The sequence below is a fragment of the Heliangelus exortis genome, chromosome 2, assembly GCF_036169615.1.
Source record: "Heliangelus exortis chromosome 2, bHelExo1.hap1, whole genome shotgun sequence".
Classification (NCBI taxonomy): domain Eukaryota; kingdom Metazoa; phylum Chordata; class Aves; order Apodiformes; family Trochilidae; genus Heliangelus; species Heliangelus exortis.
The window spans coordinates 90202101-90215544 of record NC_092423.1 but is presented as its reverse complement, the minus strand read 5'-3'; the positions used below and the strand labels follow the sequence as shown (position 1 = coordinate 90215544).

The 13444-nt window shown below is 38.7% G+C and overlaps 1 protein-coding gene across 1 annotated transcript in view; it reads right to left on the bottom strand.

Moving 5' to 3' along the window:
* TEX10 (testis expressed 10) overlaps positions 1 to 13444 on the bottom strand; it is a 54403-nt gene that overhangs the window by 31135 nt on the left and 9824 nt on the right. The window contains exons 4-9 of the mRNA XM_071736950.1: positions 12006 to 12249; positions 10172 to 10284; positions 7694 to 7932; positions 4944 to 5079; positions 2640 to 2815; positions 1675 to 1852 (exon numbers count right to left, since the gene is read on the bottom strand). Coding sequence (XP_071593051.1) covers positions 1675 to 1852; positions 2640 to 2815; positions 4944 to 5079; positions 7694 to 7932; positions 10172 to 10284; positions 12006 to 12249 — 1086 coding nt within the window. The remainder of the gene's footprint in view (positions 1 to 1674; positions 1853 to 2639; positions 2816 to 4943; positions 5080 to 7693; positions 7933 to 10171; positions 10285 to 12005; positions 12250 to 13444) is intronic.

Sequence of the window (13444 nt, the reverse complement as noted above, 5' to 3'; positions counted from 1 at the left end):
AACACAACTAAAAATTGTCATCAATAAGTCCCTTAAAATGTATACAAATTTTTAAGTTGGCTGTACAGGTGGAAATGTATTTCAGTGCTGTTGAATTCACTCTGCTTGTAAAACTCATTTTAATCTTCCTAAGGACTTGCACTATTTTCATCAGTTTCTAAAGAAAACTGATCAAGTTCCTGTTTTTAACACTGATTTCTCTCAATCAAGTGGAAATGTCCTTATCAAAGAAAGCCAATTCTGAATCAAGAGTAATATCTCTGTTGCAAATTTCATCACAATTGAAATTTTCCAGAAAGGACTGTTCGGGCTTATCAATACAATAAGCTGCAGTAGCATAACTAGTTCAGTACTGGTTTTGGTTTTTTTTTTCCATCTACCTATTTCAGATACTCCACACTCTTTGAATCCAATTTAGTTTCAAACATGTTCCAAATGCCATAAATTAGTATCAAAATACTTTCTTTGCACCCCTGAAAAATGACAAGCTGCTCTTCCTCCTCTGTTGTCAGGATATAACCTACTTTGGGGCAGAACACCACCCTCCCCCTGCCTTTTGCATGTTCTGCCAAAGGATTAAATGCCCACAGCCCACCTGAAGCTTTCTCAGAGTCTGCAGAAAACAGTGGCACTATTACTATAAAAATCTCACTAAAAATCCATTAAAATCTAAAGACAGAATAAACAAAGTTTTTATCAGCAACTTTAGTTCTTACAACTGTCTTTGAAATGGTTATGGTTTGCCACTGAATTTCCAGTATATGGCAGAGAACACATCTTTTATGAAAATAAAATTTGAGGTCTGCCTTCCCAAGAATCAGTCAGAATTTCATTTTATAGTGACAATGCATTACATACAGGATACCATAATTTCATCACTTCATAGGATAGACAACTCGTTCACATGTTATGCAGCTAATACGAACAGGCCTGTGCTTGACAGTACATTGTCTTGTTCTCACATTTCAATTAAATAACATTCAAATTCAAGAAATCATTAATAAAAAAAATCAGTTTGAGTGTAATTCATATAAGCTTAATTCCTGCTTATTTATCCCAAGTTCAGCAACACTGAGCAATGGAGAAAAGCCAAATATATTTCTTTTAGAAGCAGCAAAGTGAAACACCCTTGTGAAATCCCAGCAAGCCTTCCACTCACTTCAGTGGAGCAGCAGCCTCTCTCTCTCCCAGACCTCACAGGCAAACTTACCCTCCTTCATGCCAGGACAAAGCCAACAAGAGCATGAATAACTTCTAACAAGACACTTGACTAGAGACTACGATTTAAGTGTGGTAATGACAAGAAAAGTGAATTTTAAAAATTTGAAAGTGAGCAGAACATGACAATACACACTATTTTTCACTAATGTCAGGTCAAAGTTTTGACAAGGAAAAGCTGCCATCAGCAGCAGAACGAAGACCACCAGGGTTAACATCTTAGGTGGTCAGTACAGTGTTCCCTTACAGGTAATGTAAGGATATGATGTTAACATCTTAGGTGGTCAGTACAGTGTTCCCTTACAGGTAATGTAAGGATATGATGTTATCAAGCATCGGTCAGTGTTAAGACAGCACAAAAGTGAAAGGTCAGGAGCACCATCTGACAGACATGTTGACACTTGGATTTTTTTTCTACCCTCCCCAGCAGCCCCACAGGCAGGTTGAGTGCTGTACCTCATGTGCAGGATCCCGATGAGGGTGGCAGCCAGCTCGGAGGACACTCTGCCCATGATGCAGCACCGGCTGAGGGAGACCAGCAGCCCGGTGGGCAGGTGGGGCAGGAAGTACACCAGCTGCACCAGCCGCCGCTGCGCCTCCGCCGGCAGCAGCACCAGAGCCCCCTCCAGAGGATCTGCAGCACAGACAGGGAGGGGAAGAGAGGGAGGGGATCAGACACACAGAAGCTGGACTTGCACTTTTCTCACAACCCGCACAGCCACACAGAAGCTGGGCCTGCACTTTTGTCACAACCTGCACAGCGGCAGCACCTCGGGCAGAACACTGACACGCATCCCACAGGGCTGTCGCTCTTTGCTTGCTACTCTTATTTAGCTAAGAGCCTACAGCACTTGCTGAAGGGAGGACAATATAAGTAGCAGTGGAGAGGAAGAACAAAAAAAATAAGTAAATAAATACAGGAGAAGCAATACTAACAGAATCAGAATTCACAAAAATTGAAGTTTGCAGTTTATCCAAGTCCTGCTAACTTAGCGGAAGACTTTAATCTTTTTACTAGCCTTCGAGAGGTTGACACACACTGAAAGCAGCTAGATTTAGATTAACTACTAGGAAGAAAGTCCTTTAAGGGTAATGAGACACTGGAACAGGACGCCCAGAGGAGCTGTAAATGCCCCCTTCGTGGAAATGTTCAAAGCCAGGATGAATGAGGCTTTGTACAACCTGGTCTAATGGGAGGTGTCCCTGTTCATCCAGGAGGGTTGGAACAAGATGATTTTTAAGGTCCCTTCAATCCCAAACCATTCCATGATTTCTTTCTAACATATATATATAAACAGGAACAAAACCAATCTCCATAGCCTCCATGCTGACTTTACATCCACCAGTATTGCCATGCTCTCCCAACTTCCCTAACCCAGTGATGAACAAAATTTCACTATGCTGTAGTGTAAGTGTCTTACCATATATTCGAGAGGCAGTGGCTTGTAAACTTTGTAATAATTCCTTGTTCGAACGGGAAGCAGCAGAATGAATGATATCAATCAGCTGATTGGAAAGCTCAGGGTTTCTCAAGCCAAGCAGAGCAAGTTGCTGAGGTAAACCAGCCAACCAACGAGACAAAACTTTGCTTCGACTTCTAAAGAAAAAGGGAAATAAGTTAGGAAAAACAAACAACAAAAAAAAAAACCCTGCAATCTTATTCCTTCCAGTCCTAAGTTTCTTTAATGTCAGGTACAATAAATTACAATAAACAGCAATGCAGTGATTTGCAGATAATATTTCACCAGAAAATGTGAGAGCATTGGTGTGCTGCTACAGTTACATTAAAACTATGTATTTGATCCATAGGTTTTGCACTGCATGTTTTCAAATTGCAGAAAGTATTTGTGTCAGAATTGACCATATGCTGGCAAAGCAACATTTTTATTTATCATTAATCAGCTTATATTTAATGAGTTAAGAGTCAGGCTAGAAAGCCATAAGACTACTACAACCTCAATATCACCAACACCCCAGATCAAGCTACTAGTTTTGACATTAGACTTTCAAATCCAATTCTACCTTCACTCAGGTCTTGCTTGTCAATTCAGGTACCTATTTCATTTTGTTGTAAGAGAACAGAACTGGTGGAACACAGCACCAAACCACCTTATTAAGAAAGCATATTGTGTCAGCCACTCTGCCCTTGTCCATGCAGCCATTTGTCATGCATCACAGAAAACTACGATGTTGGCAAAGCATGATTTATTCTGGTATACATTCCTGTTCATATCCTAATTCCAAGCAAATGTCTACATGATCTTTCAGGGGACTGAAATTCCACAGATTGTCTTTGAGATGTGGTAATAGCAACTTTTTCCCAGCTATGCAAAACCTCCTGCAGTCACCATGGTTTTTCATGGATGACAAACAATGGTCTCACTTTCATGAGACGACTTTCTCAGCACCATCAGGTATATCCCCTGGATATTATCCATATGGCCCATGGATTTCATTACATTCAGATGATCTGATTTTTCACTTGCCTTTAAGAGTCTTTTTACATAAGATTTTACTACTTCTGCTAGAATGTCTTTCTGTTGACTCTTAATGAGAGCCTTGAGCAAGGACAGCTGCAGTATTTTGGTCAAATCAAATATAAGTGGAAGGAATCCATAGGTTAGGTTGCCCCTTACAGCTTTTACAATCTGGGCTTTCTTCTTTTCTTTCTTCTAAATTTCACTAACGCATTTTTGTTTTCCTTTAAACATCTTTAAACATAGTCCATTATAGATCTGCTTTTATTTATCCTTCCTATGTCCAACTGAAACAGTCTTATAGACCGATTCTATCTTTTGTGGGCTACAATTTCTGTGACACCCTTGCATATAAAAACAAGTATCATCTAAAAGCATTTCAGCTTACTAGTAAAGTGATGAATACACAAAAGAAGCTGTTGAGTATAAATCAAGAGTAGCATAATGATGACAAAATTAATTCATTTTCAAGAGCTGACGAAGTCCCTACCAAAACTTTTTAAGAAAAATGAGCACCCATCTGTGCATAGGAGGGAAGGGCCTTAAAGAGAGAGATTGTGTTTTAACAGTAGGAAAACCATGAATACAACTGAGTGGGCGAGTTGGAGGTAGGCTCAACAGAGGTGTCAAGTAACTTGACGTGAAAATTGTGGATAGAAATGTTTACTTTCTCTTCTCACATAAGCGGTGGCTGGTGGTATCAAATGAAGCTAAAAGGAAGCAGAACCAAAGCAAATAAAAGGAAGATGGGCTTCAGACAGCTGAGCTTTGTCACTCCTTGCCAGAGAATGCTGCAGTTGGCTCTTGATTTAGATCAGTCCAAGGAATGATGGGAAAAGCTCATGGAAAAAGACATCCACTGAGTGATACTAAACATACAGAAGCTTTGAACAGTGAGGAAGTACAGGCTTCCAATGGTTGGAAGCTTAGACTACTGTGGAAAAGTAATTCTTGACTTCTTCCCATAGCATCTCATATAGGACAGTGTTGAATGAGGCCTTTTAAGTCTCTACCAATATATATACCCATATGTGCATATTTATACACACACATGCGCACTGTATATGCATACATACAGACAATGACTATGCATATAGTGAAAATAACTAACATCAAGACCAAAATATTAGCTCTGATCTGTTTAATAGATCAATCAAGTTTTCTTTCACAGAAATCCAGTAGTCTAACTTGTAAATAAATAAGAAATAATATTTCTGAAATAAGAAAGAATATATAAATAGTTTGTACCTGATTTTTCGAGTCCTCAAATCTTCGTTTTGGTAAACTCTGCTGAAAAATTTCAAAAGCAATGTACGAACAGGAAAGGGAAGATTCCTTTGCTGGTACAGTGCATATACTGCTTTTATCAACGGTTCTGTTGCCACTAGAAAAAAAAAACCAAAAACCTGAAGCAGTGGTTCTTAATATTCTGCTTTTACACATACACATGCACAGAAGAGCTATTATCTGTTTATGCAACTATTTAGGTTTAACTCCACAGAAAAGAATGAAAGTATTTTAAAACAACTACCAGATAGACTTTTGATCCATTGAATCACCACCTTCTTGTTCAGCTTGTGAAAGAGCCACAAAAAAGAATAGTGAAGACACGTAAGTGAAAACTTCAGACATTCTTGAAGATGAGACAGTGCACAGGGTGCAAGGCAGCAGAGAACCAATGAAATCCTATTTTCCACTGCCATCTTCCACATCCTTTTCCACCATCACAGTAACTGCACACCAATCTCTTTTACTCCTCACCGATGCTCACCCAAACCTCACTGTCCCAGTGCCTTCAGTTCTCAATATATCATCTCTTTCTCCATGCCACAGAAAAAACATGCATTTCATCCCAGCATAAATAGCTGCTCAGAACTGGCAATCCTGAAAAATGTGACTGCAAAGATACCACCCTGCTTCTGTGGCACAACATGCAGAAGTTTGACTATGGTGTTATTTAATCTCTTATTTATTAGCTTTTTGATTTTTAATAGCTAAATTTTCCTCTCTTAATTTCTATTGTGGTCTGAAGAATTTTTCTTTAAATGGTTCATTTTCTTTTGGATTGTCTTCTAAAGAACACAGATCCTTCCAGGCCCTTAATCTCGATGTCAGATATGTTTTAAAATGGATTTGAAAGGAGCTACAACTAACTGCCAAAATACATTTGAGGGACATTTGCCATCTTTACATCTTAAAATACAATGACAGTGCTGCTAACAGCAAGCATTTTTATTAAACTCTACTTTGTTGCATGGCTGTGGAATTAACTTCTACCAGACTGGTAAGACACAACAGACCTTTTCCACTCTCAGACTTACTGAAAAACTCCTATCTTAAACAAGTCCTACATCACTTAACAGACATTTATACCAAGGTCTCATCTGGAATACAACTGTCATAGCTTAGGTACAGCTGGTATCAACCAGGCCTCTCTTTGCTAACACAACACCCCCCGCCCAAACTGTGGGATAGGGAGGAGAAAATCCACCCAAAGGCTCGTTAATAGAGACAAGGACAAGGTTTTCACTCCCTAATTACAGTAACAGGCAGAAACCAGACAGACTCAACTAAGGAAGAAAAAAAAAAAAGAAAGATTTAATCTACCAGAAGGAAGACAAAATATGACAACATGACCAGATCTCAGTATCTTCCCCCCACTCCTCTCTCCCTTCCCAGTCCCGGATCCCTTCCCTCCTGCCTCCCTCTCAGGGCACAGGGGAGGGGCAGGGGGGGTTTAGGGTCAGTTCCCCACACGGTGTTTCTGCCACTCCTTCCTCCTCAGGGGGAGGACTCCTCACAGCCTTCCCCTGCTCCAACGCGGGGTCCCTCTCATGGCAGAGAGTCCTTCACAACCCCTCCGACATGAGTCCCTCCCACAGGTGCAGTCCCTCAGGCACAGACTGCTCCAGCCTGGGCTGCAGACAGAGTCAGGGCTGCTTCGGGAGCAGTCACCTCCCCTGGCACGGGGTCCTGCATGGATGCAGATCCACATCTGACCCTCTCTGTGACCCTGCACAGGCTGCAGCTCCACATCTGCCCACCTGTGACACTTCAGGGACTACTCCACCATGCTCCTCCATGGGTGGCAGGCAGACAGCCTGCCATGTCACCACAGGCTGCAGGGAAATCTCATCTCAGGCACCTCCTCCCCCATCCTTCTTCACTGACCTTGGTGTCTTTCTCTAGCATTGTTTCCTCTCACCTCCTCCTATCCGCTGCAAGTTTTTGATTTTTTGTTTTGTTTTTGCGGTTTAGTTTTCCCTTTTTTGCATATCTCATAGAGGCACATCCAGCTTCCCATATCTGCTCAGCCTTGGCCAGAGGTGGGGCCAGAACTGGAAACAGGGAAGCTTCCAGCCGCTTCTCACAGGAGCCACCCCTGTACCCCCACCTCCCCTCCCCCTGCTTCCAAATCACCACCACACTAACCAAAGACAACAACCAGGCAATAGTTGTAAAGAAAAAACAAAACAAAGAGGCCAAGCAAAAATACTGTACTGGTCCTGCAAGTCAAAATGAGAAGCTTGTTTATTCTTGGAAAAGAATTCAAATTAAATGCCTTGGAATCTATCCTACAGCAGCTTCCATCGTAACTTTCTCAGCATTTCATGTACTCACAGAACTAGAATGGTCATCTGACTCTACTCATGGGAGCCTAACTGGATTCATTAATAGTTTCAAATAATTACTTTATTAGTTTTAAATAATTACTTTTTTTAAAAAAGAAAACCTATCTTCCCAATTATATCTTAAGTAAAACCAGAAAAGAGATACACCGACATATTAACACTTTGCATATCAATAGTATGAACCTAACAGCATTCCCAAAAAACAGTTTTCAATGCTACAGGCACTCACTATGAAATTCAATGTACCTCTATAGATAAAATGCATTATGACATGAGGACAGAAGATGAAGTGACCTGAAAACAGAAGAATAACTCAAGTTCTTCATCTGTTCATATTTTGCTTTTCAGAAACTACTTGTTTCTTACCTTTGTTTTGCTGTATTTGCATTAGTCTCCAAGTCACATCAAGCAATCTGTTCACCTGCTTGCTGTTCAGCTTGCTGCCATCCTGAAGAGTATCTGTCACAAATTTCCGTATCATGTCCAGCCAGTCAGAATCCATCTGAAGTGTTGATGTGCTTGCTAGTGAGACCATTATGTCACACAAGGTTAAGTTCAGTAAAAGATGGTCTACGCTGTTTGAGGATGTCATACAATGTTTGTTGCTAAGAGGAAGGGTAGAAAAAAAAAAAAAGAGATATTTGAAAAAACACCTAGTGCCCTTTAATATACATCACTTTGGCAGAAACTTTACTACATAAAAAAATTCAGTATTAAAAGTTGTAAAGCCAATATGCATTCCAGAAGTCTTCATTTGCATATCTGCAGATTTTTGTTTTGCCACCAAAATGTCTATTTCTCATATTTAATAGTGGCAGCAACAAGCAAAGCTCTAAATTGTGTATCTATGGCAGGCTTCTCCTGACTCTCCAGAGTTTTACTCTGGCCTAGCAGCACTTTCAGGTGACTGTAAACAGTAAAGAAAGGTTAAAACTTCTTAGTTTCAGTATCTTTTGTGTTCTTTCTGCAACGAATCACATGGATTTTGTCATTATATAATGACATCATATAATGACAAAATGATGATGTCATTATATAATGACATCATATAATGACAAAAGGCAACACAAACAGCACAGAAAAAACCCATTTGTGTACCTTTTTCCAAACTCATGTGGAATAAGAAACACATTTTTCACCATTCTAGTATTCTGCAGGACCACGCTTGTTGCCTTACAGAGATTAGAAAGACAAAACTAAGGGATTTCAAGAAAGGAATTAAGGGTATTGCAGCCTGCCACAAAATGCTAGAACTTCTCTACTTGCTGATTAGTCACTCACAGTATACAGAAAAATAATCACAGCATTTATCTACAGAAAGGTGTACAATATGAATGCCTAGATTCAGAACACAAAGTAGAACTGTAGAAATGAAATGAAAAACATCTTAACCTGTGCTAACCTAAGTGTGCCAACTCTTCAGTTTAGTCTCAACAATTACAACATAAGCAAATAAATCTTACCCTACAAACACCACCTACAAGTGGCATAAGTGCTAGTAACTTTTCCATGTTCAGAATATGCAGACATTAGACACTATTAATAGTACTGTGGTAAATCTCTGCAACATTTTGAAACCCAGGGAAGGAAGGAAGCCTCAAAATGGTTTGCAAGAATTCCAAATGAAGGCCTTTAACCCAATACATTAGTAAGCAACTCTATTTACATGACATGAAGTCAAGTTTCCAGAAATCTCAAAGTAACAGTTATAATAAAAACACCAAGTGTCTCACAGATTATTTCTTCTGCATTTATCCAAAAATTTCTTTATTTTGAACTGCAAGCATGGGGCAAAACTTTACAGAAGAGTGAAAGATAAACAGAAGTATGGCTAGTCAGGGTGTCACCTATAAGACAAAATGGCTGCATTGTCTAACTACTAATTCTGAGACAATTTCAAGGAATGTTGTTCAGATCAAAACCTGGCGAAACAAAATACCTTTTGGCTTTATAACTTAATGGGTAAAACTTAGCTCAAATGAAAGAATTTAATGAAAGCCATGCTGTACTGCTAACCTATGTTCCCTTCAAAAAAGAGAAAATGCAACAGTCAAAATATCTAATGGGATTTCAGACTCAAGTGCATCATGGTATAAACCCTTAATAAAAAAAAGCACTGCTTCTACTACTTCAGCTCAATTGGCAGTGGCACAGTTTTCAACCATTTGAAACCACGACAGGCACTGCCTGTACATACACAGGTGTTTTATATGGCCTCCAGTGGCACTGACTGACTTCAAAAGAGACTCTGTGAATACAGTCTCACATCTGGGAGCTGAGAGGGAGGACAAACTCCTACTAGATTGCACCAAATCAAAACTGGTGCCCAAATTCTGAAAACTCGATAGTGAGTAAGCACTCAACATCTGAGTGCTTAACCTCTTCTGTGCCAGTACTGCTTTGCCACACAGGACAGACACAACATGACCCATCTTCCCTCCTAGCTACATTTATCCAGCTCTGTAATACAACTACAGAAGAGTAGATGTGGGTCAACTGACAAAGCCATACAGAAATATCAAACTAGTCAGACTAACACAATTCACCACATAATGATTCACAAATTCTCCATCAAGCATTTAATAAAACGTTTTCATTTCTCTAAGAGCATTTTGATTTCTACTGGAGGCTCTTCAGATGACTTCCTATATGATACTTCTACAGAAAACAACCAGAACTTCTCAAAGCAACACACAAACTTGCTATAAAAACTTCTCTACGGCTCTTCAAGGAATATGCAATTACGTTTTCTTTTCCAACATTAAAAATATAAAGCATATAACACACATTGTCTCTCTTAGCTTATGAAATCAAAAGTTGTAACATGATGGATTTTACTCCTACCTTCTGCACAAATCTTTCTTTTTGTGCTTTACTGTTTCTTGTAAAGAGTAAGGAAAATGACGCATGAAGTGGTGCTTGAAATCAACAAGGTAATTCATTCGAAGCCATAGTTCCTGGGAAGAGAAGATCATAGACAGAAAACATGTTAGTAAGTGAATTACATCAATGCAACCATCTTCCAAAACCCATTACTGGAATCAATGAAAAACAGGAACTTTAGCTTCTGTTAGCAAGTCTTCATATCTGTTTATTTTCAGATGTAAATGCAAAGCCCTGTGCATGAACCTGAAGCTCAACAAATGAGACTTGGCACGTGTGTCTTCCTAGTGCATGTTTATGTGGGTATATGCAATATCAAACCAAGAGAATTACAGATGTGAATTGAAAGTGCTTTTATATCAATTCAGTGACTATCCTGAGTTTTCCATTAAGACATATTCTGACACTGTATTACTTTCCCCATCATTAGCATAGTTGTAGTTCAAAGGCCCCTGACACTAAACCTTTTCCAGTAGAAAGGCCAGCCTTGCCGAGAAAGGATTTTTTTTTAATATATAAAAATAAATTTAATTTGTGGGTTAGCAGATACCCACAATCACTATTCCACAAACTGTCCAGTGAAACATCAGATAAAAAAGCCTACACTGCTGCCAGATTGGTCAGGTAAAATAACCTTTTCAGTACTCAAGTATTAAGAACACAGAATGACCATTAAACTATTTCAAAGGTCAGTAAGCTTCCACTAGGCATATTCACAATGGGTTTACACAGTATCTCTAATAATCACTTCAGCCCTTAACCACAAGGGCTATTAGATAAGCAAAGGTTCCTTTTCCTAACTGTGCCATTTAAATACATTTTATGTAAAGGAAAAATAAGATAAATATATTATCTAAAATACAATATGCTTCACCCCCAAAAAAAAGTTTTATGGACAGAGCATTTTTTCCCAAAACATCCTAGGATCATAGTACAGCTACATATACCTAAACCAGCTATACCTTGATACATAAGCACTAGTTTTCATGCGACTAAAATGCAGGCAACCCTATGGCTAAGAGCATCAGTTCTGCAGCACCCATAAGAAAAAGGCTAGGAGCAGCAGGCTGCCAGAGGTATTCATCTGGCCAGCAGCCTGCTTTCTGCCTGCTTCCAAGAGGCTTCCTAGAAAAGGTGAAAGCATGTTTTGTTCAGACTCACTGAATCCATCCCTCCAACTGTGAATGTTGGATAACTCTGGGCTAATGGAATGATTGCACAAATGATTTCTAGGAGTTATTCTATACATAGATTTTCATTTAGCAAAAGGACCTACAGTCCTATAGACCAGTAAAACCACAAGCTGTCAAGACTTTCCTTCCAACTACTCTCAATATCCACCATGGAAAGAGTGCATTCTTTTTCCAGTTCACAAAATCTTTGGAAGAGCGTTATCCCCTTCTTTTCCAAGAACTCTGGACTTGCTCATTTCCATCCCTATACCCTCATAAAATTTTTCAACACCTAAAAACAAAGAACAAACAACTCCATTCTAAGCTGTTAAAATTAATATTGTAGAGTCTAGACAGAATGCTCCTTTTCCTCAACACCACATTCAGTTTCAAAAGCTTTCATGCTGCAGTCTGTCAGGAAGGACTCCTAGAGACTATCAGTGAGCTCTTGACTTTTCTAGAGTAAGAGACTTAATAAAACCCGAACTCAAATTCTATTCATAAGCAAGGCTTTTTCTCTCTTAATAAAACATTTCCCACTACTTCTTATCACCAAATGACTAGGCTTCTGATCAGAACAAAATGAACTGTCATTATTATGCCATGGATCGCTTCTCCCTTACCATTTTGTATGTTTCATCATGTTGCTTTGTGAGTTTCCACAATAAATGTATTATACTAAGCACTTGCTGCATAAGCTGCTGAGATTCTGATTCCAAAAGGTTTCCAAGAATGGGAGCTGATTGTGCAAGAGATGCTTCAATCCAGCACTCAATCAGTAATGGAATTATTATCTCAATAAAACCTTTTAAGTTTTCAGCCGAGGACAGACCTTTTCCTGAACTGTCCATTACACCTGCCAGAGACCTAAAGGACAAAAGGAAAAAAAAAGGGAAAAAAAAAAAAAGGAAAACAATAAAGATCACACCTTTAAAAACACATTAGAGCAATACCACTTCCCTGCCCTCTTAATAACAGGGAAAATTACTTTTTTATTATATTAAATGCTTGCTTGCTTTCTTGCCTGATAGTTCAGTGGGAAAAAAAAGGAGTTTAGATCATGTACAAATCTGCTTGAGTTTCCCTGCAAGTCTGTGTGCTTCTAGAACATCTTCAGGTTACAGTATTTTTCACTATTTTTGTATGTAACCTCTATAAAGTGGATAAATACGATTTGCATTAGGATATCACCTTCAACCAAGACATATGAATTCACTGCATTCAACACAATAAAAAAAAACCCTTTAATTCCTAAGATCCTTGAAGCAAAATAATGAAACTGACTACAAAGTAGTCACATATTTGATGTTTATTACAGCAAAGAACCACCTCCATCTATAATAAACAAACTGTTAGTACTAATAAAAAACCTCCACAATTCTGCAAAAAGACAACTTCGGTTGCCACCTGGTGTTTAGCTGTGATGCTCTGGAGAGCAAGTAGTTGGAAAATTATTAAAATGAGCAGATAATGAAGTTAAACAAAAATTATTTAAATATTGAGATATGGTTTAAACTAAAAGAATTAACATTGGTATGCTGAACCTCTTGTTCTTGTTCTTCTCCTTTGTTCCACTAATCTTAAATAGGATCTGAAAAACTATGCTTTCCACAGACAGGCAGTCAAGTTCTATTTACAAATATTTTCATGCTGGAATAAACAAATAAAGCAAATTTTCCTGGTCATCCGGTCATTTCCAAACTAACTAAGCATATTCTTCTATGAAGCTACATTTCTCAAGCTGTTTTAATCATATATAAGATGCACATATTCTGTAATGTCTCTCTGGTTGAAATTCATATCTTCCTAAGTTAACTAAACCAAATCAAATTCAGGTATTAAACTGTAAAGGAGCAGAAGACATCTGGCAAAGGAATAAAAAGTGTGAGGCAATGTAGGCTCTTTTTGAATTTAGATGGGAGACAGAATTTAGATATCTGGGACCAAACAAAAGAAAAGCAGAAAGATAACTACTCATAGGCAAAAAAACCCAGTAGTTTTATTTTAGTACCTACTAAAACTACCAGACAACTTAAAATTTTATAAAGCTTAGCATTAACTG